Source organism: Pezoporus occidentalis, unplaced genomic scaffold (genome assembly GCF_034315485.1).
Source record: "Pezoporus occidentalis ecotype Australia unplaced genomic scaffold, CSIRO_AGI_Poc_V1 ctg4, whole genome shotgun sequence".
Taxonomy (NCBI): domain Eukaryota; kingdom Metazoa; phylum Chordata; class Aves; order Psittaciformes; family Psittacidae; genus Pezoporus; species Pezoporus occidentalis.
The window spans coordinates 4,629,859-4,656,896 of record NW_026915724.1 but is presented as its reverse complement, the minus strand read 5'-3'; the positions used below and the strand labels follow the sequence as shown (position 1 = coordinate 4,656,896).

The 27,038-nt window shown below is 45.1% G+C and overlaps 2 protein-coding genes, 1 long non-coding RNA gene and 1 other non-coding gene across 10 annotated transcripts; 1 reads left to right on the top strand and 3 right to left on the bottom strand.

Annotated features, from left to right (window-relative positions):
• The first annotated feature begins 2,468 nt into the window (after window positions 1–2,468).
• MCMDC2 (minichromosome maintenance domain containing 2) lies at window positions 2,469–9,960 on the top strand. Of its 4 annotated transcripts, XM_062633239.1 has the most exons (14): window positions 2,469–2,608; window positions 2,700–2,830; window positions 2,927–2,986; window positions 3,303–3,498; window positions 4,590–4,712; window positions 4,902–5,009; window positions 5,113–5,241; window positions 5,735–5,966; window positions 6,884–7,089; window positions 7,395–7,555; window positions 7,734–7,910; window positions 8,455–8,597; window positions 9,138–9,247; window positions 9,644–9,960. In XM_062633239.1, exons 1-14 carry the CDS (start codon window positions 2,509–2,511, stop codon window positions 9,808–9,810), a joined length of 2,043 nt encoding a protein of 680 aa, XP_062489223.1. In that variant the 5' UTR covers window positions 2,469–2,508; the 3' UTR covers window positions 9,811–9,960. The 4 variants fall into 4 exon arrangements, 3 of the variants coding, with proteins under 3 accessions (XP_062489223.1, XP_062489224.1, XP_062489225.1); XR_009967546.1 differs by lacking the exon at window positions 8,455–8,597 and having other exon boundaries at window positions 9,644–9,782; XM_062633240.1 differs by lacking the exon at window positions 4,902–5,009.
• LOC134171224 (uncharacterized) lies at window positions 2,644–13,175 on the bottom strand. Of its 4 annotated transcripts, XR_009967547.1 has the most exons (5): window positions 11,743–12,401; window positions 10,961–11,104; window positions 9,509–9,708; window positions 6,934–7,101; window positions 2,644–4,266 (listed from the first exon to the last, which is right to left on the bottom strand). It is a non-coding gene; the product is annotated as an uncharacterized LOC134171224 (long non-coding RNA). The 4 variants fall into 4 exon arrangements; XR_009967548.1 differs by lacking the exon at window positions 6,934–7,101; XR_009967549.1 differs by lacking the exons at window positions 2,644–4,266; window positions 6,934–7,101; window positions 9,509–9,708 and adding an exon at window positions 12,895–13,175 and having other exon boundaries at window positions 10,413–11,104; window positions 11,743–12,755.
• LOC134171359 (small nucleolar RNA SNORD87) lies at window positions 11,190–11,268 on the bottom strand. Its single transcript, XR_009967612.1, has one exon. It is a non-coding gene; the product is annotated as a small nucleolar RNA SNORD87 (small nucleolar RNA).
• A 3,806-nt stretch (window positions 13,176–16,981) lies between the features above and the next one.
• Window positions 16,982–24,751, bottom strand: TCF24 (transcription factor 24). Its single transcript, XM_062633238.1, has 5 exons — window positions 24,401–24,751; window positions 23,302–23,387; window positions 22,248–22,339; window positions 20,948–21,357; window positions 16,982–18,042 (listed from the first exon to the last, which is right to left on the bottom strand). Exons 1-5 carry the CDS (start codon window positions 24,599–24,601, stop codon window positions 17,929–17,931), a joined length of 903 nt encoding a protein of 300 aa, XP_062489222.1. The 5' UTR covers window positions 24,602–24,751; the 3' UTR covers window positions 16,982–17,928.
• Window positions 24,752–27,038: the final 2,287 nt, after the last annotated feature.

Genomic DNA, 27,038 nt, shown 5'->3' with positions numbered 1-27,038 from the left:
GCATCCCATGATGATGGGTTTCAAAGTAAGATAGGTTCAGAGTGTCACAGCTCCTTCACCCAGTGCTGAGCTGGCAAGTGAGCTCGGAAGCACTAGTTGTGGTAAAGCCTGGACAGGAGATAGTCAGAGACCCTACCCAGGAACCACCTGTGGTGCTCCCTTTCTGTTTTGGCAGATGGGTAATAAAGGGAGGTAAAATTTGACTTTGTGACTAACGGAGGGGGTTTTGCCTGTCCTTAGTGAAGGGAAGTTGTTCCTCCCTTCCAGAGAGGTACATCCCAGCCCTGTGAGGAGCAGACCTCTCCTGGTGCCACGAAAGCAAAGGAAAGTTGCACCAGCTCTGTTGGTTTGGACATGGGATGGGAGTGGGAGAGGCAGCAAGATGGCCTGTATGGCAGTTGTAAAAACACAAACTGAATGAAATGCAACAGAAGAAGTGTAGATACACTGTTCTGTGAGATAAGTTTGCAGATGGCTGGCGGGATAGGCAGCAGTTAAATATGCAGTATTTATTAATGAGAGAAAATGGTTTTACATTGGTATTTAGTACTTGCTACACTGAGTGCATGACACTTTCCTGGTGCCCTGCCTCATGCGCTGGCCAAAGTAAAGGAACGGCCGTGCGCCCACAGTAGCCGTATTTAACGGGGCAGAGTCCTCCAACAGAGGTGCTGGCGGCTGTGCTTGTGCAGCCGCTGGGTTTCGGGAGCCGTCCTCAACCGCGACGCTGCTCTTCAGGGCCCCGGTGGCGGCGCCTCAAGAGGCTGGAGTGGGGAGAGAGCGCGGGCGCCTTTCCCGCCCGGGCCGCGCGGGGCCGTTGCCTCACGGCTGCCCCCGGCTGAGGGCGTGAGGGAGCGGCAGCAGCCGGAGGCTGTGGAGCCTCTCGGTACCAGCTCGTAAGCGGCGCAGCTGGCCTCTGCCGCGGGTACAGCGGCGCCCTGAGGGGGAAGGCGCCACACCCCGCTGCGGTGTGAAGAGCCCGGTCGGTCTCTGTACCCACTGCTGCCGACACAGCAGTGCTGCAGAGGGCGGCATATGAACCTGTAGAGCACTTGGGAAGCAGCGCCAGTGAGGTTTATGGAGGGGAGGGGAGGTGGGTGGCAGGAGCTGGAAGCCAGGAGGCGGTGCTGGGTATCGCTGGCTGTGGGGAGCACCGATGAACACCATCACCCCCGTAGTGGGACAGGTCAGACTTTCTGAAGTTTAGGTGCTGACAGTATTTAGTGTACGATGACCTGGGCCATAGTTTAATCCTTCCTAGTCGTGTTTGGTGTCCCTTCTAGCCTGGGGAACACAGGGAGGGGAGGCATAGTGAATCTGTGTATGTGTTTCTATAACCCCTTCTTGATAACCATTTTGAGGGACGAATCACTAATCACGTAGGAGTAGACCTAAAGAAACTCTGTGTGTGTGTAAATCTCTACTATAAACTATCTTCCAACTTGTGTTTAAAATGTGATGCTTTGGGCACTAAACACATCTACCCGGCCACAGCGTACAACTGTCAGTCAATAGTTTGCACTGCTGCTGCACTGGTGTTGCACTAGTATTCAGTTACTCATCTCTGATGTTGATCTGTTTGTCTTCCCAAAGCCAGTTCTGTGAACTACAGGGGATCTTTCATATGCTATGAGCTTTGATTCCTCATCAGCCCAATAATTTTGTGTCTTACCCTCTACTAGGAAGCTAAATCTATTTTTGAAGATTGAAGTGGCATTTTTATATTGGTCATCAACAGAGAGGATAAAGGACGCTTTGTGGAAGAAAATCTGTAAGACAGTAAAACAGATACATATATACAAAATGCTGTATTTTGGCCTTAGTAATCCTCCCTCTAAATTCAGCAAAGTAATGCTTTGTGGCACGAGATTCTGCTTTAAAAAGAAAATAATTATGCAGCAGTACACAATGAAAGCAACACTGAAGAGCACAGCCTCCAATCCAAAACTGTAGTTGTTAAAGCTTTGTCTGTGGGAGTTGGGACTGATCTTCTGTGTACATGGTTGGAAATAAGTGTGTGCAAGATCAGCACCTTAAGTGGGTAATATAGGAGGTAATAGCAGAGTAGGAAAGTCAGATTTAAAAAGGGGAGAATATGTCCAGTTTTGCACTTCTAGCAGCCAAGACAGACTTCTTAGGTAAGGGAAGTGTTTAAGTCCTACTTTTGATAGGCTGATTATACCTATAAAATATAGAGGGAAGTTAAATTGAAGCTTTCATTTCATGGGTTAGGGAATTGAGCAGTGAAGTAAACCACTGAGAAAAGAAAACACCAGAGCATTCTCCAAGAATTTACTTTGGGAATGTAGTATGCTTCAGCCATTGGAAAGAACTTTCCACTGAATTTTAAAAATCCTTAGAGAATTGCATAGTCTGAAAAAGAGACTTACTTGTATGGCTTTGTTCATATTTCCCTTTATTGTTATCATAGCTTGGACAGCTCTAACGTTATTTCTTCACAGTTTATTCCAACATTTTGATAAATAGCACAAAGGTCTTCCGTGGAAGATGCATCGTGAAATACAGAAGATGAGGGAAGTTGCCCTTGTTTACCTGGACAGAAGTGGTGGCCTTCAGAAATTCATGCAGGATTGCAAAAAATACAGTGGTATTACTCAACAGATAGTCTGTTAAATTAATACATAATGTTACATAAGTCTTCTGTTGTTTTTTATTTGAGATACTTTTTGCTCCTACAGACTCAAAACAAAGTTATGCTGTTTATCGTTTCATTATTTCAATAAACCCTTCTGATATTGCTGAATTAGATGCAACTCTTGGAAACTATATTCTTCATAATCCCATACAAGCTGCACAGATTTTTCAGTCAGTAAGTACAGACTGATAGACAAGAGTAGACAAAAGTACATCTTCTACATTTTAACTAGATTTTCCTTTCTAAAATGACACGATTTGTCAATCACAGGTGTGCTTCATAGCTATTAAGACATTATCAATAATTGAACAACTGCAGACAGAGGCCCAGGTGAGGCTGCAGTTTTCCTCCATTTAGATTTTAAATCTTTCAAGCATGGTGAAGTATTAACTAGTATTATTTTTACATTAACTTTTCATTTAGCGTTTTTCCCTTGGATTGTAGTATTAGTTGTAATTAAAAATAGCTGGAAATCTCACCCAACCCTATCGCAAGAATTTAGAGATAATTAATATGAAACCTCATGCATTTCTGATTTTTCTAATTGCCATATATCACATTGTATGCTTGTCCATGTAAGTAAAGTGGGTTTAAAACAAACAAACAAATATTTTGATGGTATTAATGTGATTGTGTCTCTTGTTAGATCAGTATATTGCTGAAACCAACCCATTTGCCACCTTTACCAAGTTATGTTCTGAATCTTGCTGCATTTCCCTTTAATTACACATCTCAAAGATTTTATATGTCTGAAGGAATAGCAATTGCAATGGGAATTGTAACGAAATATACACAAGGAGCAAGATTTCTTTGTACTGAGGAAACCTGCCAATTTTCTAAAGGTAATAAAAAAAAATTGGTACTATTTCAGAAGCTTTATAATAATTTTGATAATTTAAGAGCTAAAACCCCAGCATGACAAAGGCATTTTTCTATGCAGTCTTATTATGCATATATTTTTGTAACGAGCACAGTATGATTTCTGTTAATTGAAAGCAGTGGACCCTGCCAGTGGTTGCTCAGCATTATTAAATGTTTTGGAAGCACAGCAATGCCAGCAATCCATTTTCCTAATGATGAAGATAATTTATTAAATTATATTGGCATACATATTTTCTCATATAAACTGAAAGAAAAAAGCTAAGCTAGCAGAATACTTTTTTCCCTTGGAAACTGTGTTTCTGTGTGTATTTGTACACTGTAGAACAGTATCCTTAAATGACTGGCAAAAACTGCTAGTGTAGAACAAGTTTGTTTTAATAAGTAGCTCACTTCAGTGGAACAACTTCTTTCAGTAATATTACTGAACTGCCTCCATCGTTGCAGGATTAGGCCTTAAGGACTTTTAAGGCTGTTTTGTCTGCTTCTTCCTGTAACATAGACCATGAATAATAAAAGAAAAGCCAAATCCCGAAGTTAGGAGACTGCAGAATAAATCATAGTGATGCCTTTATGAGGGCACGTACCTTTCGTAATGAATATCCGTTTTTCCATGGCATTTCCAGGCGAGGCAGAGGCGGCAGTGGCTTCCGTCCCACCGCTCAGAAAGCCGCCCCAGGCTTTTCTGCTTGCGAATGTGCCGTAGGAGCTACTGCCATCTTGTGGTCAGCCTGCAATAAACGACAGAGATAATTTTATTGGAGGCATAGTACATGAACGTATGCTCATCCAAAGAAACACATGATACTTTTGGCATTTCAGTGTCCAGTATTTTAACCATAGAATCATCGCATGGTTTGGGTTGGAATGGACCTTAAAGATCATCTGGTTCCAAACCCCCTGCCATGGGCAGGGACATGTCCACTATACCACACATAGCCCCGTTCACCCTGGCCTTCAACACTTACAGAGACAGGGTATCATGTCTATACAGAATGGGAAATTTGAAAGCCATGTCCTCATTTTAAATGTTCCATAAATAATTTCTTTTTAGGGTTTAGGTACATAAGAGTGCATCTGCCTGGAGCTACAGAATCTGCCACAGTGAGAAATGATTTTGTGTGTGGTTTGTGTTCTTCACCACTGCAGGAAGACATGAAATTTAGAGTACTTGGTGGTAGGACCTATGTAGTTTTATCTGTATTACTTTCCTACTTCTGTTAAACAGTAAGTAAGCAAAATGGTGAAATGGAAAAAACTTGAAAATCATAGAACCATAAAATAAACCAGTCATTTAATAAAAATACTACTAAAAGCCATACTGTTTTCTAGATAACTAACCTTTTCTTTGCCTTTGTTTTGAAAGATAAGCAAATAGTTGAAATGATTGATGCAAAAGTTCTGAACGCTTTGAAAGGATATTCCAATGATAAATCACATTTCAGGATTCAGACCTTCACAGTTTTCTTGAGAGGTAAGCTGAATGTCAGTTTCTGACCATGTCTTTTTAACTAACTGGTTTATACCTCACACATCTGCAGGTTTCTCCCTTCCCCTTCCATTTTTTTTATTTCTAGATGAACTGGCCAATAAAATGAAAATAGGAAACCACTACAAGATTATAGGAATTCCAGCTTGTGTACAAAATGGCTTACAAGCTACAGCATGTATAGAAATCAATAGCATACAGCTCTGTAAACCAAGTGGTAAGAAAAGTTCCATTAAAAATCTTCTAGAACAAAATCTTGAGAACTGGTGGAGTTTTCTGTTATCTGGAGGTCCAGGTTATGAAACCACTCTGCGACTTTTCTTCTGTCTGCAATGCATGCTTTCTGTTCCTTGAGAACATCTTCCTTTGCCCACTTTCCACACATTGGGAAACTACATCATTATTTACTGCCATCCTTCCAACTTCTCTTTCCAACTTTTCCTATCCATTGAAAACTATTTTGAAATCATACATTAGATAAACCTGATTATTTCAGTTTGTTATTCCTTTCTTAGCCTGTCAGTTTTAGCAGATCATGTCTGCTAGCTTTTAGTAGTAAAATTAATGGTGTCAGATGCTTACATTCTGAATCTGTGCTTAATACATAGTAATTGTCAGTTTTGCATCAAGACTAAACTGGTGATTTGTTCTGATATATCTGCACAGTTGTCTTATTAAGCATTTGTTAACCTGTACTTTGTTTTCATTAGGTCCTTCCTTTGTCAGTGACAATTTTAAGTATCTGCTGTCACTGACTGCAAGTTCATGCTGGAGGTTTACTGCCATCCTTGCCAATATCTTTGCTTCTGAAGTTGTTCCACCAGGCACTTACAATACGCTCAAACTGGCAATATTGCTGAGTCTAGTACAGACGTGTGAAAAAGAAAATGCAGATTACCTGGATCTGTTGACTGTGGCAACTGACACATTAGTAATTGATAGGTAAAGAGATTGCTTATTTTTCATATAGGTTAGAATGAAAAAAAGAGTATTTTTTAAAATAATAGTAAGTGCACGCAGAGCTTGCAAGTTCCCACCCAGATTTTTCATTTATCCCAGATGGTCAGGATTACTAATGCCATACCCTCCTAGACTGAGGGAAAAGTTTCTTTAGAAGAGGAACAGGAATTAACAATATAGGGTTAAATTATGAGACTTCTTTGACTTCTTAGGAATTACTTTTATTGCAAACCACAATTTGCCTCACGTTAAATCCATAGGGAATACAGTCCTGCGGGGAGCTGTTGCAGAGGCGGCTTGGCCTCCTACGTTCGTGTACTTTGGACACAGAGTTACTTCAAACATTTAAGTTTTGACACTGGTTTTATGTTTAAGTTTTACGTTGGGTTTGTTGTTGCTTCTGAGTCTTAATATATGTAAATTGATGGCTTGGCTTCACAAGCAAAGATTTTGGGAAGGGCTTTAACCACGCTTACTAAAAGCACGATGACCAAGGGCATGTGGGCTATCCAAATCTGGTTGGAAAAAAAGGATGCTTAGGCAATCAAGAAGTGTCCGACCACGACTGTCAACTCCTGAGCTAACTCGAGCTACCCATGTGCTGGTCCACCCACATGCAACTTTGGATCTGCAGCTTCCCATGCACCTTGTCACCTACTGTTTAGACCCCTGCCCGTCCATACAGACAAGTGAGAGTAAACCCTTCCAGCCTGCACAGTGGATTTTTTTAGGTGAAGCGCAGCTTGCGCAGAACTGGCCCCACCCTTTAAACCTGAGGTTTAACTGCCACAGCCTAGTTAGCTAGGACGGTGACGGCAAATATGTAAATACTATTATAAAGTGTTGTTAGATTTTGAAAACTGAACAATAATTTTACAATTTGTTGTTTAATCTTTTAGGCTTCTGAATTACAGCCTCTGTCTTCTGCCTCGTGGCATACGACACCCACCTTACAGTGACATTTTCCCTTCTGTGTCCAAAGACAAACACGGAACTGGAAGCGCTAGTATTCAAGCTTGCAGTGCTGTGCTGGCCAAGGGTGGTATCTGCTACATAGGAGACCTGGCTTCATATAAAAAGGATAAACTTGAACTTCTACAGTCAGGTAATCTCATGCCTAATGAGGGGACAGAACAAAACAAACATGCAAATTTATGGCTAGGTATGTCTCCCAGTTTATGGCCCTCAAATGCTGTGAAAAGCTTTAACCTGGTTTTAGTAAGTCTGTGTAAAAAAAAAATAAAAAAATATACAGGACAAAAAAGCCCAGGTCCCGTAAGCTTACATTTGCTACACAGGCAGAGATCACTCCATTGATTGTGACAATTCAGTAAATACATAATCGTGACTGGTTTCAGATAGTGGGGGGGGGAGTTAGGATTTAAACTGATGTATTTTTTCTTATCCTAGTGCTAGAGAGCAGAACAACAACAGTCTTCATTCCCGGGAAGAAGTATGGAGAAGAGGTTGACCAGCAAGTTACTATTTCACTTCAGACCAACTTTTGGTCTTATGTGGATTCTTCCTCAAAGAAACATATACAAAAGGACAACTTTTTAATTGGACAGATGGTAAAGCACATGCTTTGTTATGACTAACTGTACTACAGCAGCCATGTGTTTACTTTGTTTCATGAGTCGAAATAACCATATTCAAATTTGTATTTCCCAAAAAGTCACATCTTCAGGGACTTCAGCTCATCATGCTAAACTGAAGTAGCTGTTTTCTTTCTCTGGGTCTTCCCTCTAGGACATGAGTTTGATTCCACCTAACCTTGTAGATGGATTTGGACTTTTGATACACAATGAGTTTCCTTCAGGCCAACAATCTTCACCTCTGGTACACCATACCTTGAAAAAAGCCATTCATCCTGAAGCCATGCTGTACAAAGTCTCCCAGCAGTTCAGAATGCAGGATTACGAGGAGGTAACAAATACTACCCAGTAATTTAAAAGTGCATTATACTTGGGAATATCATACTGTTTCTGGGATTGGAAGGTTCTCTCCACATTCAGACTGCTAACGCTCATTTTCTACCCTTCCCCACCCCACCCAACATTCCCACCAGTACTAACAGGATCATTGATAACATTAGCTTGAGTTCCTTAAAAGGACCAGCATAATAAATTCCATTTGATCTTGTTTCTGAAAAACATCCTGGGTTAACACTGACATGAGAACTGATCTCCAGTACCTACTTTTGACAGGAATAGTTTACAATTAGTAGTAAAAGTTAGTATTCCATTCTAAACAAACTGTCAGCGCCTCTAGAATAATTAACAGACGATTCTGTTTAGCATCTGAGATGCATTCCTTATACACAGCTGAATGGTGACAGCTGTCTTTAAAAAAATATTTCTAGAATACATTGCCTAAACTACACTACTATGCCACTGGCATGTTAAAAGGCATAAAAAAGGTAAATTCTTCATTTTCCAGTTAAATATTAAAATGTATAACCTCTCTCCAGTTTATTTTGTTTGCTAAGAATCTTCATGTTGAACTGAGTCCAGAAGCAGAAAGCCTCATTCAGGGCTACTATCTTGCAAGTCGCAGAGTGAGAAGAGATTCTACTCATGGATCAACACTATCAGCATCTGCACTAAAAATTCTGTATGTCCTACTTTTCATAATAAAGGAAACACACCTACATTTCAAATAGAAATTGTGCTGAGCTACTCAGGAGCTTGCTAAGTAAAAATCTAGACAGGACTCAAAAGTTTTGAAAAGTTCAAGCATAAAGAATCTCACCATTTATAAATGCCATTTATTTTACATATTGATGTTGGAGGAAAAAAAAAAGTTTAAAGAACTTTGCCAGACAAAACCCATGATTTAAGAAACAATTTTCAATATTAAAGCTATCTAGAAAAATGGGATTTTAGTTATTACAGCCTGCTGTTATGAAAATAAAGGTATTAACAGTATATAATATGCCAACTTCCACTGCTTTCAGAGCGTGAGAAAATCATGCCTAGTGACACTTGTCAGTGACAAGTAACTCCACAGTATCTGGGGGAGTTACACAGCCAAAATACAAGAAAAACCCACTTGTGTTAACTTTTGAGGTGTGGAAGTGCTTGAAGCAGCACAATACATACTACATTAATGTACACAGTATTTATTTCTGATATGCTTGTATTAATCTCTCAGGATTTCATTGTCTAAGGCTCATGCTAAACTAAGTTTAAGAAAGAAAGTACTTGAGGAAGATGCGCTGATTGCCATCTTGTTCCTTGAATCATCTCTGACCCTAAAACACGGTAACTAATGCAACTCAAGTCTTTAGTCTTGGTACAGAGTTTTCAAATTTTGTCAGTTTGAAAAAAGTTTGTATCATCGATTGTAGGAATAGCTCATTTCAAATCAAAGTCCAGAACTTGCACTGAAGACTCTGCCACATAGTCAGTGCTGTCCTTTATGCTGGCAGATTTCCCTCCTTGGGGAAACGGAAGACAAGGGTTGGGGGGTTTTGTTGTTTTATCTAGCATTAGTCACAAATCTGACACTGAGACAAGTATTACTATGTAACACTCCATAACACAATCTTCTATGTTACCATTTAAGTAATCTGTGTCACAGCTTTTTTTCCCCTTCAGATGGAAGGTCTGGCAAAAGTTTATCACATCTTTTAGCACAATTCTTTCTTCTTTGCTTAGGCAAGTCTGCATTATGCATAGCACCAAATCCTCTGTTTCCATTTGACCTCAATGATGAAAACTCCCTGCAACAGAGAGACAGTTACCTCATACAGTGTCACCATCAACTGCTTAAGTTCATTGGTGCGTATGGCCCAGGAATTCACGTTAACACTAATGAAGAGTGAAAACCCCATTGTGCAAGTGAAGCCTGAATCTTTAGGCTTCCAAGACTGCAGATAGAAATATACAACTAGTAAGTTTTTAGTGTTTTTGTCAGACGGTTCAGTGCTGGTTTGCTAAGGAATAAAGCATGGTTGACAAGATTTAATTACAAACTTTGTGACAGTGTTGTTTGAGAGGCAGGAGTTACATCTTCATCCTGAGGCCACAGCTACAGAATAAAGCCAGAACCTGACTTCCTGGTTACCACTGTTCATCCACAGCTAAGTGAGGAGTAAAGCAGGACTTTTAATAAGACTACAGCTAAGAATTAAACCAGGAGTTTAGAATCTGTCTCCAAAAAGTTTCTCTTGTTGCTTCTTTTTAAATATACCACCCAATGAGGGGTGGTAGGTTCCCAGCATAAGCCAACTTTCTTAAATTACTCATGCTCTGTAAATTGTAAAATGTATAAAAGCATCACCATGCTGCTTGATGTTCTGTGTCTTAGTTTCACATTTACAGCACCATATTAGCACAGGATGCCCAGGATGCTCCTGCAGTCTAAAAAACCACAGTATTTCCACATTACTGTGTAGAGACTGCAGGGGAGAGTAGAACCCTACAGGAAAGTGAAACAAAAAAGCTATTAGATAACCTGGTGGGTAGGCAGCTCAATGAGATCAACTCCTATCTCACTGCAAAAAACACTGTAAAGAATGGTGTGGTAGAATATGAGGTGTTCAAGACACCACAAGGTTTTACAACCATGGACTTCCCTGAATTCCATCTTCCTGACAAGGATAAGGTAATAGAAAGAACACTGACCAAGTTTTACATCCAAAACGGCCCTGGTTAAACAAAAGGCAGCAGAAAAATTGTACAGGCTGTCAGCTCTTGACAAGCTGAAAACCAAAGGTTTGCTTGGTGTGACTCCTACCCAGGGTGTCCAGCAGGACGTACCCCTCACATCACCTCAACAAAAAATCAGTCACTGAAAACAGAAACCCAAGATTTTACTCATACACACGCTGCCAAAACCACTCTGATTTAGACAATTTTTCCTGCAGGTTTTAACACTTGATTCGTTCCAATTTTGTTCTGTTTGGTACATTCAAATACTCAGTATGAGTTCTTCAAGTGCCCACAGGACCATTTCCCTTTCTAGAGTTTCACCTGAACATAATTTGAAGATTGTTCACAGAACAGCTGCTCCCTTTCTTTCCTGTTGAATCAAGCCGTATTTCCGAGGAACAGGAAGGGCCAGGAAAGCATTTCCAAGCTCATTAGGACTCCAAATTTCAGGCTGCTGTGTTCAAGCTAAGGACAGACACAACAGAAAAAAAGAAATTTCAAAACTAGTGTTCTGTGCCCTTAACTGATCTTACACAAAGAGGCTAACTGCACTGGCATGTCAGAGTCAAAGATACACATCAGAAAAAATTCAGATGGGTAAACGGCAAAGATTTCATCATTATGCCAGCAAAAGTTCTCCTAAAATAAACTTAATACAACACCTTTATAAATCACTATTTTTGCAAAGCTGTATTAAGGAAGGTACATCCTCAGAAAAGGGTTTTCTCTAACAGCACAGCTTTTTATTACAGAATCATGAAATGGTTTGTGACTTAAAGACCATCCAGTTCCACCCCCCCTGCCACAGGCAGGGACATCTTCCACTAGACAAGGTTGCTCAGTACCCTATCCAATGTGACCTTATCCTCACCTCTCCCCAGTTTCTTCTGGGCTGTTTCAAACAATAAATTAGAAGACAAGCAGCAGTACCACAACTGAAGGTCAACAAAGTCAGTCAGTAGTCCAGACGTGTCCCTAACAGGCAACACTTCCTGCCAATGGAAGCCTGCACAGCTCCAGGCAGCAGCAAGTGTGGTCACTACAGGCTTTCATCAGTACCACTTACCAGTTACTTAACTAGCTTTGTAAAAAAAGCAACTTACCACCTTAAAAACCCATTCTTCTAGAGGTGGATGGAGTCTGCTGTTGCCTGTATGTGCATACGCAGGTTTTGGAGACAGTGGAGGTCATGTGATGTCACAGCACCTTTAAAATGATGAATAAAATCAGAACTGGTGGTAGCAAATTAAACTGGGAAAACCCTCCTAGTTAGCTGGCACCTCAGATACAACACTGCTCATCACACATTTCAGCTGGGTAAACGGCAAAGAGTGATCATCATAATGCCAGCAAACAGGTTCCTGCCTGTTGTAAGGCTGCTGTCATGTTCCCAAGGTATCAAACACAAGGGGATTTGTTTGTCTCAAGATACTCACTTCTATAAACTGAAGGAGAGCCTTATTTGTAACTGTTAAGCACAGAATGGTTTCAGTAGAGATAGGAGCAAGAGAAAAAAGCTCTTTCAGTACAAAAATACAGGTCCCTCCCTGTTAATTCAAGCCCCAGGTGCCAAGTATCTTTCCAGAGGTGAAGTTTAGTGCTGCAGCCACCTTTCCCTTCAGGATATATTCCAGTAGACTGACACAGCTAAATGACAGTAAAAGTAGTGACTTGAACACACTGTTCTTCAATCGCTCAGTTCTCCACAGCAGAAGCCTTGTTTCCCACCCCAGTTAAAAACTAGACTCTCTGATACTATTACAAACCTCTCCCTTACAATTCCTTCAGAGTTCTTGGGTTACATCTGATTTGGAGCACGTCTGGGAGGTTTTACAGCTGGCATAACAGCTTCTGTTACTGAGTTTCAACCTCTTAACACTACATGTAAGCATATTTCTCCCTGTTCCACCTGTAAGAGAATTTACAAGCCAAAAAGCATCTTCAGAACTCTAGATTTCAGAAGGCTTTCCTCAACATTTTTAGGTACAGGAAGAAATAATTACTTCTGTAGCTCCAGAATTCATGTGACATCTTTCTGCTTGCAAGGCAACAGCATAGCAGGGTCCAGACTGAGGATTCCCAAAGCCAGTAACAAACTCATAACTTCACTTGCTGCCTGAAACAGTGAAAAGAAATCAATGACATTTCATTTAGAGAACTCCACTGCTGAGCCAGTAGCCAAAAGCATTGACATTTCCTTGGGGAAAGTAAGCGAGTCAAACAAACAGCTACCTCACTGCTGCCTTTGTCCTTACCTGGGGATAACAACTACTGACAGCACCAGCTGAGCTGCTGGTTAGACAGGATTCACCTAGAGAGCTCCCACGTCAAGAATGACTGATTGCAGGAATGCTACACTGATCCTGAAGAACAGCCATCCCTGGGGAGAGGAGTACCCCAGCAGGGTACAGCCTTTAACCCCAGCTCACCCACCACTACTGACCCATTTCCCTATTGGTTGAGTTAGGGTCAGCACTCACACGATGGTTCTGGCAGGAAAGCATGGCCACAGTGACCACTGAGCCCCTGGGGTCATGCTCCCGCTCCCTGAGAGGCCACAGCTACAGGGCAGTCAGGGTCACCACACACCACTTGCCAAATTCCCAAAAGGAGAAAAGAGGCCATTTATCTTCAGAATTAGGACATGCATCTGCCGATGAAAATGATTTATCAGCAAAACCGAGTCTCTCTGGATGTCTGATCTGTCATTCCTTTGACGACTCGATGAGTCAAGAGGTAAAGCGACCACCACAGCTCTCGCTGGCAACAGAGCACAGCACACTACCAAGGTCCCTCTTACTTTCACAACACACACACGTCCCTTTGTGGCCAACGGGCGTCAGCCTGTACTCCACAACTCCAGCATCCAGACTCAGCCTGTTGTTAGCACACAGCCACTACGCTTGGCAGCCGAAAGAGTTACAACAGGGTGATAACTGCTCACCTGTAAGTGATGTCTTTCGCCGTTAAGGGAAAGGTGCCAGCAACCCGCCCCTTCAGCTCCTGAGGTTGTATGGTTTTGCGCTGCCAGAATTGAACTTACAACCGCAGCCTGGTTTGGGTCGGAAGAGACCTTAAAGATCATCCAGTTCCAACCCCGCTGAAGCTGAACACCAGAGAACAGTTCTAATTCCTCTGAAAAAAAAGCGCGAAACGGCTCTGCTGCTTGGACGAGCATATGCTCTGCCGGAGGAGCTGCCTCGGGGAGGCAGCGGCTACGCCCCTGAGGCCGGGTCCACCACTCCCTCGGCCGCTGCCGGAGGGCCCGCACAGCCGCCCGGTGGCCCAAGTTACGGCTTCGGTGCGGGCGGCTGCGCCACGGACGGAGCCGCGCACAAGTCACAGAGCTACCGTACATCGTCCCCGCCGCCGGACCGATCGGCACCGCCGAGGGCCGCTCCTGCAGCGCGGGTCCCGCAAACGCGGGCGCACCGGCCTGAACCGACACCCGGAGCCCGCCGCAGGGCGCTCCACACCCAGCGAGCCCTCACCCACCACAACCGGTCCCACCGCCCGCGGGACGCGCCAAAGGGCTAAGCTCCTTCCGGGACCCCCTTAAATAGGCCGCGCGCCAGGGGCGGGAAACGCGCGCGCCACCGCGGCTCTTTGCGGCGGGGCGGGGCCTGACCGAGGCTGCGCGCGCACGCGCACGGGAGGGTTGCGATGCCGCTCGGTGTCGGTTTCTCTGCCGCAGCGCGGGGCTCGGCCTGTCTCGGCGGGGTCCTGGCAGCCCCCAGCGCTAGGCCCTCGGGTGGCACCCGCGTACCCGTCGCCTTGGTCTCCCGCCCTCAGGCCGCCGCCGACACAGCTCGTCCTCGGCACTGCGGGGACGCGCGGTCCGTTGGTGCCGCGGCCACCGTAACGGCGCTCCCGCTGGAATTGGGGCAGGAGAGCCGGCGGTGTCGCGGGAGCCCGCGGGCGCCGAGGGAGCGGCGGGGCCGCCGTGCCGGGCCCGGTGTGGAGGAGCTGGCGGCAGCCCCGGGGCTGTGTGTGCGGGACGGCTCCTGGGGCGGCGGTTTCGCTGAGAAAACCGAGGTGGGTCGTTCCAGGCGGGTTACAGACAGGACTGCCAGGGGTGGGAGCGCCTTCGCTTGCTTTTTGGTGTGTCTCATGTACAACCCGGCGTTCAAAACGCTTCCGTTCCCACAGTCGGCCTTTGAGAAGTCAGAGCCATGGAAAATTCGTGTTTGTGGTGTCGTCATTCCTTAGTTTACACAAGCACAATGAGTGCGTTGTCGTAAAGGTCTCGGGGAGAGAGGAGGGATTGGCGGGGTGTGTGCTAAGGGAAGGTGCCGTGTGGCTGCAAGGCACGGTGCTGCAGTTACAGCCGCAATAGGGTGTGTCAGGAAAAGATGGATGTGCAGCAGGCTTTGCATAGGCAGGTTATTTAGATACGGCCTTTAAGGTTTACCAGTCCTATCCCTTTCAAGGAAAAGCTGGGATTTCAGTAACTGAGGTTCGCTAAGACTTTTATGTTACTTCTGATAGCGGTGTGTGAATATCACGGTTTTATTCCTAAGCACCTATTTCCAGTGCCAGTGCCAAACTGTTGTTTCAGTATACAATGGTATGAACTGTTCCTAAGAAACCTGGCGTTGGATCCAGGCATCAGATTTGAAACAAAGAGGTTCAGAGGATCTGTTTTGATCCTGATGTAGATTCCTGGAAAATGAGCTCTTGCACTGGTGGAAGGAAGTGGGTTTGCCAGCCTGGTGTCTTGGTGCTGGGGGAAAAGGCATACAAATTTGCAGCTGATGCTGAGTAATGTCTTGGAATAAAAAAATCCCAGCTCATACTGATGGGGGGTTCTCAGGTAACTATTGAGTTCTGTTGTAACTGTCCAGATCTCACTGGCCTTTAAGGCATCTGTAGAATGCCACTGAGATCTTTGCGCTGTCACCTCTGTAGCCACAGCTTCTGCAGATGAGGTGCACAGTAGACATGGAATTTACTGCTTGGCCCCTCTGCCTTCCAAGCATTGTGAATACTACACGCTTACTGTAATCAAAGTTTGAGTAGACATGTCCTCTTCATACCATCCATGCATAACTTCCTATGATTTTAACCCTTATCACTCTCCATTTTTCATGCTTACTTCATGGATAAACACTCCAAGTCGTTCATTTACATTTAGAGGAAAGAGGCCTTTAAAAACAACAGGGGACCTATCATTTTTATCACCGTTTTTTTTCCTGCTTTCTGGCATTCTGTCCCTTCCAGGTGCATTATTTAAGAGCCCATGAAGTAACCAGCACCACTGTGCTAGGTGAGAGCACACAGTTGATGCGGACCATAACCACAGTTTTTGTTTTCCTCACGCTGTTCTGTGTGCTTGAGTCACACATGGTCTGTTTTTACTGTCACACTGCTGCTCCACAGCAGCAGCTCAAGGTTTGATGTTGAGTTCTGGCTGAGATTTCACTTGCCCTTTTCTCCCCAGTGCCACCCGTTCAGATCTCAGTTGCACACAAAACTAGTTTGAATTCTCTGTGCTTCTGTGTCACCATTTAACATTTGTCTGAAGCGTGATCTGTCTCACCCTCATCTCGTACAGCTGAGTCCTCCTGAGAACCCTCACTGCTCTGTCACTCTCTCTTACTTCACTGTCATCACCTCTACAACTCCTTCACATTGCCTCATTAAGAACCCCACACACAAATAACCATTCCCATGATAAGAGGTTGTGCTAACCCACTTTTTAGTAATATGGAAAGCACATACACTTTAAAAAGTCAGGCTCTTATCCATGAGTAGATATTTCTGTATGCAGAACTACTCTTTTGTATGTATTTTTTCACAAAATGGAGTAGCTCCCGTGTTGAGTGGTGCCCTGGCAGTGTAACCATCATATCTTAATAAACCACTTACCATTTCCAGCTGGAAATATGAAGTAGATGCCTAAAATATATATTAAATGTATTTCAAATATTTAAAGTACGTTTACTATTTAAAAGAATAATCTTGCTAAAAGCTCAGAGTGCTGCAGGGGTGATGGCAGCCCACACTTTCACCATACTGCCATCTTAGATGGTTTGTCCAGCTCTTTCTAATGATTCTCTCTTTTGCCAGGGGCTTGGGGTTCTGTGAACCTGGGCACTCAGCTCAGCACCTCTGAAAGACATCACAGGTTTGACTCAAGACCAAGAACAATAGATATATATTTATATATATATATATATAAAAAGGTTGTTCTTCCTAGTATTTTTGTTTTGCTTTTTCCTAAATGTAATTTTAGAACTTAAACCATTAAGTCTTCAGAAAGAAGTTACTCTAAATGCAGAGTATTACTATTAAAAACTAGCAGTCCTGTACAATGAAAAACAGGCAGTTTTTACAACTTGGTAAGTATATAATGTTCACTGAATAATGTTTAATAAAAGGTTTACCTCGGCAATAACAAGTAGTACAGTGTTTTACAGAACAGACACATCAGATGGCACTTATGCGCTTAGTTTCAACTTTTCCTGCCTAAATACAGATGCTGCTTTAGTGAAAAATGTGCTGTGAACAAACTAACTCCTCAGGCTTCAACGTGAAGTTCACCTGCTTCAATACATGGGCCCACTAAAAGAATAGAGAAATGCTCCTCAGTGTCTTGAGCAGATAAGTGGTTGTGCAAGGGAAAACACCTAAACACATTTTAAACATGCACCACAATCATGGATTGACACAAGTGATACTTAATGTGCAAGAGCAGCTCGTGGCTATTGGACATGGTGCTGCAAGACAGACCTCAGCACATTTTTACTGCAGGTGAACATGCATCCACTCTTCTGGGAATAGCTCTGGACATCTAAGATTCCCCAAAGGATGAAGCCCTTGCCTGACAGCCATGGTCCGTGGGATTTCCAGCATTGGCTTTATGCAGTGAAGAAAGTGCAGACAGGATTCTGATTGCTATTTTGAGGCTTGCCTTTTGGTTTCCACCTGAGCCCACGGTGCTCTGCTCTCAGCCAGTACTGCACCCTGCCTTTTCCCTCCTTCTCTGCAGCACACCCCTCCACCACTTGTCCCAGAGGAGGTGCAGTGTCCCACTCTACCAGCAGCCGCTTCTGCTGGTGGTGGCTGCAGTCACCTTCCCTAATACCTCTGTTCAGACCCCAGCAATGCCCTCTGTGATAGAACCAACCACACATCACATTCACTTAATGAGGTATTAATTACATTTAAGAATCAAATTCCTTCTCTATAAACAGTATTTCAGGAATTGCAGCTTGTCTATAGGTACTATTTTTAACTTAAATATATAAGGTGTAATAAATAATTATTTTTAAAAGCCAGAAGGGAGGTTAGATTTGTGGAGCTGTTGATGTTTCTCCTTGGTTTGCATCATCTCCTTGCGCTGAGTGAGTCAGAAACTGCCCTGTGGCTCCAATGTATAACCTGGAACGCATTGGCCACTTCTGCAAGAGAGGAGAGACAAGCAGAGTGCTGACCCACCTGGGATCTTTGCAGTCTGAGTGCCGCACTCTGCAAAGCTTAAGTGTTGATGGATTACGGAATGAGAAAATAGGAAGCTTGCTATCCCATTTTGTCACTTGTTGGGAAAAGTCATTAGAAGCTGGGTAAGGGAACTTCAGCCTGGGTGTTTGTTATCTTTGGTATTTAATCACAAGGCTCTGCTCCCAAACCCCACTGTGACCCAGCAGGCAGGAGTGGGCCATGCTGGTCAATCTCCTACCACCACACGTATAACCAATGCACCATTGGTCAAATAAAGCAAAGCAGTCCTCTTTATGGTGCTGGAGGTACTACACGGATACACCAACACCTGCAGAGACTGTAGCCCTGTGCACGTACCTTCCATGCTCTCAGCCCTACGATACAGGGGCTGCAAAAAAACGTATTAAAGGGAATTTTATCTAATTGCTGCAGCACTGGCATCTCCTTGTCTTTGTCAGCTCTGGCAATGAACACTGAGACACCCCATCTTTCTGTTCAGTGATTGTTGGAGTCATCAGTTAAATTTGTGTTAGATACTTGCAGCTCAGGTTTCTTTACCCAAGGAAGTTCCTTACTGCAGACAGCAGCTGGACACCCATCTCTAAAGAGGAAGGGTTCAGCTCCACTTTGATAAGCCAAGTTCATTATCAGAGAGATAGACGTTTGAAAGACAACTTGTCATACACATTGGATGCAAAAATACCTGACACACAGGTCTCTGTTGGTACTTATCAGCTGCCAATTATCACTAGCAGAAAAACACTTTTGTTCCAAAAGACCACAATTTATTTTGGACACTTTGGGAAGTAGGCTGGCACCTTTCCTGGGGTGAAAAAAAAACACAAACCTTGCTGTAAAAGCTAGAGAGGCTTAATACTGCAGCTGAATCTCAGCTTTTCTATTTAAAGACAGGAAGCAGCAGCATTTTCTCACTTGGAAAGACCATACAACCTCATTCAGTATTTAAATCTCAAGAATGATGTAATGAATTTGTCACCAGTGAGACAGCTGAGTTGAAAGCCATTAACGGTATCTTTTGTTCTGTTACACACAACTGTACCTGGATACTTTCCTCACTGTATTTACTGTGCTTGATACACAAATGTTGTTAAGGTCCTCATTGTCCTGGTTCTCTCATATCCTGCACTCGGGTTTGTTTTTTTTTGAAGCACATAACACGATTCATCTGTGACACGTGTTTTAGTCCCAACTAAAACAATTAAATTGGCACATAAGCTTGGTTAGATTGATAGAATTTCAAGACTAAATAAATGCAGGTAAATGGCACATCTGTAAGATTAAAAAATGCAGTTGCTTAAATGAATCCAGTATCGCTGTATTCCAACAGCCTGGGGAATGCACATCTGGGTCATTTAGCTGCTGTAATAACTATTTACAGGTGTTTTTCTGCAAGTAATAGTTGGCAGCTGATAACCACTGTAGGAGACCTGTGTCCTTTTCGCTCCGACCAAAGGACTAACAGAAGTGGCGTCAAACTTACTTGAAAATATATCACACAATTTTTGTTTCTTAAATTAGAGCCATCTTCCAATTGCTGTACAGGTTTTGCTTTCTGGAGGAGCTGTTGATCAATCATCTGGCCTCAGCAGCACACGTTCGTATTGCACTTTTTACAGTGACCAATGGCATGAATAAGAAACTCTGAATTAAGTTCACTTTATAGGAATTAAAGATTACCTCACAGATTAATCTTAATTAAATCATTCTGAATTCATCAGACTGTTTAAAACAAAACAAAAAACCCACCCCAGTCCTCTTAACTTGCCCCCCGAGACCAGAGCCAAAGAAAACACCCTGGGGTATTGGAGTCCCTTCAGTCAGTGAGCAATGCGTGTGAACACAGATTCCAGCTGCAGGCCCTCCCCAGGAGCAGTTCTCTGTTCTTGTCGCCTCCACATTGCCCTTGTGTTATTTTTTTTGGATTCAGAGAAGATCTACACTAACCACATGAAATGAACACATCAGGAAAGCACTTTCACAGGAGGGGTTAACATGTGGCCAGTGATTAACACCGCCCTTCATGCCATGGCTGCCTGGCAAGAGAGCCAAAGTGGGCCTGGCCCTGGGGCTGCTGTCACAGGACCATGCATCACAGCCACACACATCCCCTCCAGTGGGCTCTGATGGGTTTGGTGGGGGATCACCAAGGTTCCCACATGGGGACTGAGGATGTGCTGGTACTTACTTCCAAAGGGACCGAGCCCCACTGGGTCTGGACCTACACTGTATTTGGTAGTTTTGTGCAAAGTCCCTGAGGGAGACAGCTCCTGGACATTTCCAACAGGCCCTGACCACCTAGACAGTGGCTAGTCTAGGCACTGTTCTCACATACTCATAGAATAGATTCACAGAATGGTTTGGGTTGGAAGGGACCTTAAAGATCATCTAAGTTCCACCCCCCTGCCATGGGCAGGGACACCTCCCACTTAGACCAGGTTGCTCCAAGCACCATCCAACCTGGCCTGGAACACTGCCAGGGATGGGGCAGCCACAGCTTCTCTGGGCAGCTTCCTCACGATCCTCACAGGGAAGAATTGCTTCCTAATAACTAATCTAAATCTACCCTCTGTCATCTTAAAACCATTCCCCCTTGTCCTATCATTACATGCCCTTGTAAAAAGTTACCTCTCCAGCTTTATTGTAGGCTCCCTTTAGGCACTGTTAGCACTAGGAAGGCTGCTATAAGGTCTCCCTGGAGTCTTCCCCAGGACGAAGAAGCCCAAATAGCTCAGCCTATCTATATTAACATTAGCAAGGTAAATATAAATTGAAATTTTAGTCTCATCTAAGACCACTCTACTTCTCCACCGAGAGGAGATAGCAGCTGATCCTCAGCCCTCCTACCTTGACAGGGTGGAGGTACCCATCCCCTCGGAGGGTACCCAAGCCTTCTCCCGGTGACTCCTCCTCATCCTGAAGGCTGCGGGTGAGGTGTGCGATGTAGGTGGTGGCCAGGAGGAGCACATCCAGCTTGGAGAGCTTGGTGTCGGGCGGCACGGAGGGCAGAGTCTTCTGCAGCTCGAGGAAGGCATGGCGCAGGGTCTGAACCCGGCTGCGCTCCCGGGCGGCATTAGCGGCAGCGGGTCTGCCCGGAGAGGCTCCGGCCTGCCTCCCAGCCACGGCGGGGCTGCAGGAATTGCTGCCGGCAACAGGAGGCAACGCGGAATCGGGCTCTGCGCCCGGGCTGGAGGTCTCCTCGCCCCTCTCACGCAAGTGTCCGCAGTCCATCGGTGACTTCCCCGGCGGGGAGGGACCTGCAACCAGCAAGAACATCTCTGGAGCCAGCCCCTGCAGCAAACGCTTTCCAAAACTAAAGATTATTGGAGATACAAGTGCTGCCCATGCCAGGGAAAGCCGGGATGCAGCGGTGCAGGCTGCTCTTCCACTCGCTGCTTGCAAATTTGATACCACACACAGGTACAGAAGCAGAACTCTTCAAAGATTGTATTTAATACTTTTTGGACAGTACTGCATAGAGCAAGTTTTAATCCCTCAGAGTCCAGAGATTGCTTCTAAGAAAAGCCTTTCTGAAAACAGGCTCTGCTGAGCAGCACTACCTTGGTGGCTCCCATTCACAACCAACTGAAAATTAGGCTAAATGTGATTTTTTAAAAAACATTATCTGTATAATTTGGCATGTAGGACTGTCTATATATATATATATGTATTCTATTTAGCTGCAATTATTTCATAAAAAGTCTTACAGGTGATCAGTTTGGATTAAAGAAAGAAAATCACTGTTTTCAGGCAGAGCAATGTGTGGAGCCACAGAGTGCAGCACCGAGGTTCTGGAGGGCAAAACTTGGTCCAGTTTTGTAGGATCAGGAGCAGACTTCTCCTGTCCTCCCTTAACATTATTCAAATTTCCTTGCTAATCCTCTATCTTCTACACTTTCAAGCTTTAAAAGAATCCTGTAAACTGTACTTTGGCCATTGTGGGGCAAGAGAACCTTTGGAAAACAACAGCAAAAAACTTTTGAGCAAAGCTGAATGTAAAGCCCGGGAGGTCTTTCCGTAGCTTTCAGAAATGTCAGCCAGCTCTCCGTGGAGTAACACTCACAGTCCTTTAGTTCATTTAATTCTGCAGTAAAGCGTAATTCAATCAATGCTCCAAAAGTGCAGTACTCCTTAGCCAGAATCATACCTGTTCCTGTCGCCCTCAGCCAAGCAGCCTTCCCAGGCCTCTCGGATCCTGGCTTCCACGTGCTGGGAGCGGCTGTTCCTGTGACAGCCCAGCTTGAATGGAAGAACAAGAACAAGACATCAAAACTTTTAATTTCATTCAAATACTACGCAATTAAAAACAAACAAAAATGATGTACATAAATGACCAAATATCTAAATTTGCAAAAATTAACCTCGATTTTACAAAGCATTTCAGTCTCACAGATGCCCCTCTGCAGCCGGTCGCAGCAAAACCCAGGACAATGAAGCAAATCACAGGTTTCTAGCAGAAAAGAGGAGAGGTTTCTCAATAACCCATTTTGCAATGCTCTGGTTTGATGGCATTTAGAAGGCATTATTACAATAGAGTGTTCTATTGTGATTTTCTGTTAATGAGGCTCGCAGTTTTATCAGGTCAGGTTCTCTTAAACAGATGTACGGTTCAGGCTGAGATTATTTATGAAAGTCTGTGTGTGCATCATAACTGTAAACCAAAGGGGAAAACCCTCTTTAAAAAAAAAAAAATGGTAATATCTATGACCAACATAAAACTCACGCTAAGCCTACATGAGCTTGTTTTGAGGGAGGGCTGAAAAATGGTCCTTAAATTGGCTGTTTCCTTTAACTCACAGGAAGAAAAGGTGCCATGTGCTTTTTTTTCTTTTCTCGTGTGTTCAGGCACAGTCAGGTCTGAATGCATTTTATTATCAGAAAGAAAACAAAAATCATCATTATTGCAGAGTCAAGACGATCATGAGAACTAGCAGAAAAGCACAGGCTCATGCCTATCAGCAGTGTTTCTCATTTGCCACCCAACTGAAATCCCACCAAAATGATGTATTATTCCCCTATTAGTGGAAAAGCCTGAATTGCCCAAGAACACAGACCAGCTTCATATAAATCCATGCTTGCCTATTGCAGTACAGGACTAGGGCTGGTGTACACACTGTTCTTATGGTGCTGTGTTGGTACGTAGCCACAGTTAGAACTGGGATGAGTTTTGCAGGAAGTACAGGACATTAAAATGCATGTACCTAAAACCCTCATCTCCTTGGGCACTCCTTGAAGTAGGAATTTCTGGTTTACAAGCTTCACACCTACGTCGGCTGAAATCCTGGGCCTATGGAAAACAAGGAAAGGCAAAATTTCAGCTGTGAAAATGAAAGATTTAATTCTGAATTAATCCGTTCTCTGTCAGATTTTCTGTCATATACATACAGCAAAAGGCTCAGGAAAACCCACTGCGTAGAAACACGGGATCTGCTGTAGGTGTGCAAGTACATGCAGCCAGAACACGGTGGTTCCTGTCACACACTGGGGTGGGCAGTGTCACCCTCCCAGTGGGGAGGTCGCGATCACCCAAACCTCACGGTCCGAAAATCTGTTGCTGAGCGCTAAAGTAAACGAAATGCCCCTGAGCAACAGCCGGTTTCCAGGTAACCTCCTTTAAAAGAGAGGTTTGGATTTTAAGGTCATTTCAACGATTTTTGTCAACACCTGCTTGCTGCACACCTGGAAATGCAGGGGTGAGAGTTTAACTTTTTAAGCATTCTTAAAGTATTTATATTCTTTTTAAAGCATTCCTATTGCAAAATTTGTAAAGCGGGCAGATGCATTAGTGGTTTTACATGACAGTACAAAGGCAGAATCAGTTTGAAACCTAATCAGTTTACGGAACAACACAATGCTTATTTTAGTTCTATATTCCGTGTGAGCAAAAGAGCATCAGGAAAAGATCGAAAACACCAAAGCGGAGCACACAAACTAGGAAGAAATAGGTGGAAACCTCAGATATAGACGAAAGCCTCCGATAACCTTGCTGTCAACTTTTGCCGTTGTTCCTAGAGGGGGAATACAGTGAACCTGCATTGTTTTGCATCGGGTTTAAGAACACCTCGTCCTTCGCGTAACTCGGTAATAGTTAACGAAACCACTGTCTCCGAAGAAGTGAAAGAGGATCTTGCCCATTCCCGTGCGAAGCCGGCACAGTCGCTGACCCGAGCCCCCTCCAGCTGCGGTACCGCGGCTGCCCCATCCCGCACCGGCGGCGGATGAACCCGGCCCCTGCGGGGATCCAACGCCGCGACCGGTATAGGAGATACCCCTCGGTCCCCATCCCGGGGATGAACTTACCGTTCCCGCCCGGCGCGGAGCCGCCCGGCACAGCCCCAACACGACCCGTCCCGCGGCGCCCGTCTTAAGGCGTCGCGGCCGGTGGGCGAGGCGGGGCTGCTCGCACCTGGCCGCTGGGCTCCCCCCGCCCGCCCGGGCAGCAGCGACCGCCCCTTCCCCGGGGGTTCCGCCATTAATCACGCAGCTGTCGGAGGGCGGCATCTCCTCACGGCCCCGTTCTTCCCCCCCGCCGGTGCGGAGATCCCGCGCCCGTTGTTTCTCTTAGGATGAAGTAACGCTTTTGCTGGAGGACGGGAACACAACCGCTGGGCTGGGAGCGCCGGCGGGGCGGAGGGGGCCCGGGCGAGGCTCCGTCCCGCGGCCGCTGGAAAGGGGTCGGTGGTGGCTGCCTTCGGGACCCCGACCCTCCTGCGTGGGTCCAAACGCGGGTGGAAACGCGAACGGCACTAGGCGCGGGCGGGCGATTGCAAAGTGAACAGGGAGCGATTAACAGGCGGTAACGTTAATAAGAAGGGGCAGTCAAAATAAATCCTGGCGGTATAGAATCGGCCCGGAGAAACATTTTGAACGAAGCCCGATCGTGCGATAACAGGGACCCAATAAATCACGCCTCGGGGGCAGCAGAAAAACAAAGTCTGAGCTGTTCGCTGCCGCTTTTGCAGCCAAGAAAATCAAGAACTTAATCTTTAGCGGCAACGGGGAGTCCCAGGCAGGGATGATTTAGGAGCGGGATGGACGAGCCCGGAGAGCACACGGCGGGGGGGCAGCCGCTCCCGGGGAGCCGCGCACCTGACCCCGGCCCCGGTCCCGGCAGCGGCCGCAGCAGCCGTGGGCCCCCGGCACGGCTCGGAGCGGGCGGAACGCTCCGGCCCGAGTATGTCACACCGAGGGGACCGAGCAGGAGCTGCCCGCGGGCGGGACCCCCGGTCGTGCCCCGCCGAGGCCCAGTGGCTGCTTAAAGGAGGTGAATTTAAATGCTTAAGCTGAAGCTGTGCCTCAGCATCGACCTTTGCCTGGAGCTGGTAGCCTCGGTAGGGGTTTCCCATCTTCTGTTAGGCCTTACTGTGACCAAAGCTATTCTATCAGTGTATACAAGGTCGTGATTATGGGCTTCACCCACAGTACAGAGCATCCTTCAGCCTCCTGGTGCCTGGAAGAATGATGGCTGCAGCCTCTTGGAGGATGGTGGAGGTATCTCCAAGCATCCCTGCTGAGCCAACTTCACATCCTGGCCCACGTCTTAGTGACAAGGTTTCCAGGTTTGCCTCCAGTGCAAGCGAACATTCCCAGAACCTTTCTGCAGCTAAAACCTCTTAGAAGTTCACTTGCTGGACACCTCTCTGCTTAGCCAGTCTCTGGGGCTCAAACAAGCAGTTCTTGAACAAAGGCTCAACTGGTGTTGAAAACATGCTGGCTGATACCAGTTCTGTAGGGAGCAGGGCCTTGTCTTCCAGACCCAGTTTCCCTGGGGCTCCTCTTTCAGTTTGTAGCTGTCAAACGAGTGCTGACTGGGTCCAGTGCCCAGATGTGACTGGGGGCTGGCTGTCCCACACCTCACAGAGGTGTCCTGGCTCTGCCTGCCCAAGGAACGCCTGCTCAAAAGGACATGTAAGGAGACTGGGGGACACTTGGCTGCGTTAATATGAAGGGGTCAGTGACAGGCAGGTGTCCAAACTGCCTGAGATTTCCCAGCACCCTAAATTAGCATATCCTGAGTGCTGTGCTCACCTTCACTGCTCTAATGATTTAATGACACAAAATTACGTGCTGTTCTGACTTTAAGCAACCTGATCTAGTGGAAGGTGTCCCTGCCCATGACAGGGCGCTGGAACTGGATGGTCTTTAAGGTCCCTTCCAACCCAAACCATTCTATGATTCTATGACTGCCCACTGTACATGCACGGAATTCAGCTTCAGAGCAGGAAACCCAGCAAAGGGGCCTGGAAGAGAGGTGATGCAACCCCTATCACCAGCTTTCAGCAGCTCCAAATCCCATCTTCTGCAGGGTGCAGTTAGGGAGATTTGTGAACAGGGTTTGGAGAGACCACCCTGGCTACTAAGGCTATTACCACAGAAGATGTGCTTTAGATACATTAAAAACCCCAAGAGGTACAAAGGTCAAGACAGTTGCTCTTTGCCTTATCAAGACTTTCTTTCACTGGAAGACAACTCTGCTGTAACCACAAGTAGACCCAGTGATTATTTTCTTGTATCAACCCACTATTGAAGTCTAAAGCTGTGACAAGCTGCTGCAGCTGTTTCTTCTCTCCCACTTAAATGCCTGAGAATTCTTTTCCTGCCTCACCTTTCTCAGTACATTTCAATGAGAAACGCCAGAGCCACAGAAGAGCCAGATTTCCAGTGATTTAGGTAAGACAGAGTTCTGCAAGAGGCAGAGCAATGTTCTTCCAGGTGCACTTTGCTCCCTTCATGTCAAATTATTTGCTGGCTTTACAGCTACAACTTAGCAAAAACATTCCCCTTAAAAATTCTCCTCTCTCTAGATTTTTCCATCAAGTCATAAATACAAATATTTTAATGTAAATGGTTTGGGTTTTTAAAAGAGGCAGAATTATCAGAGGCAAGTTGCAAAAATGAAGCTTGAGTGACTTTAGTATTTCATACTCCCAGCTACCAC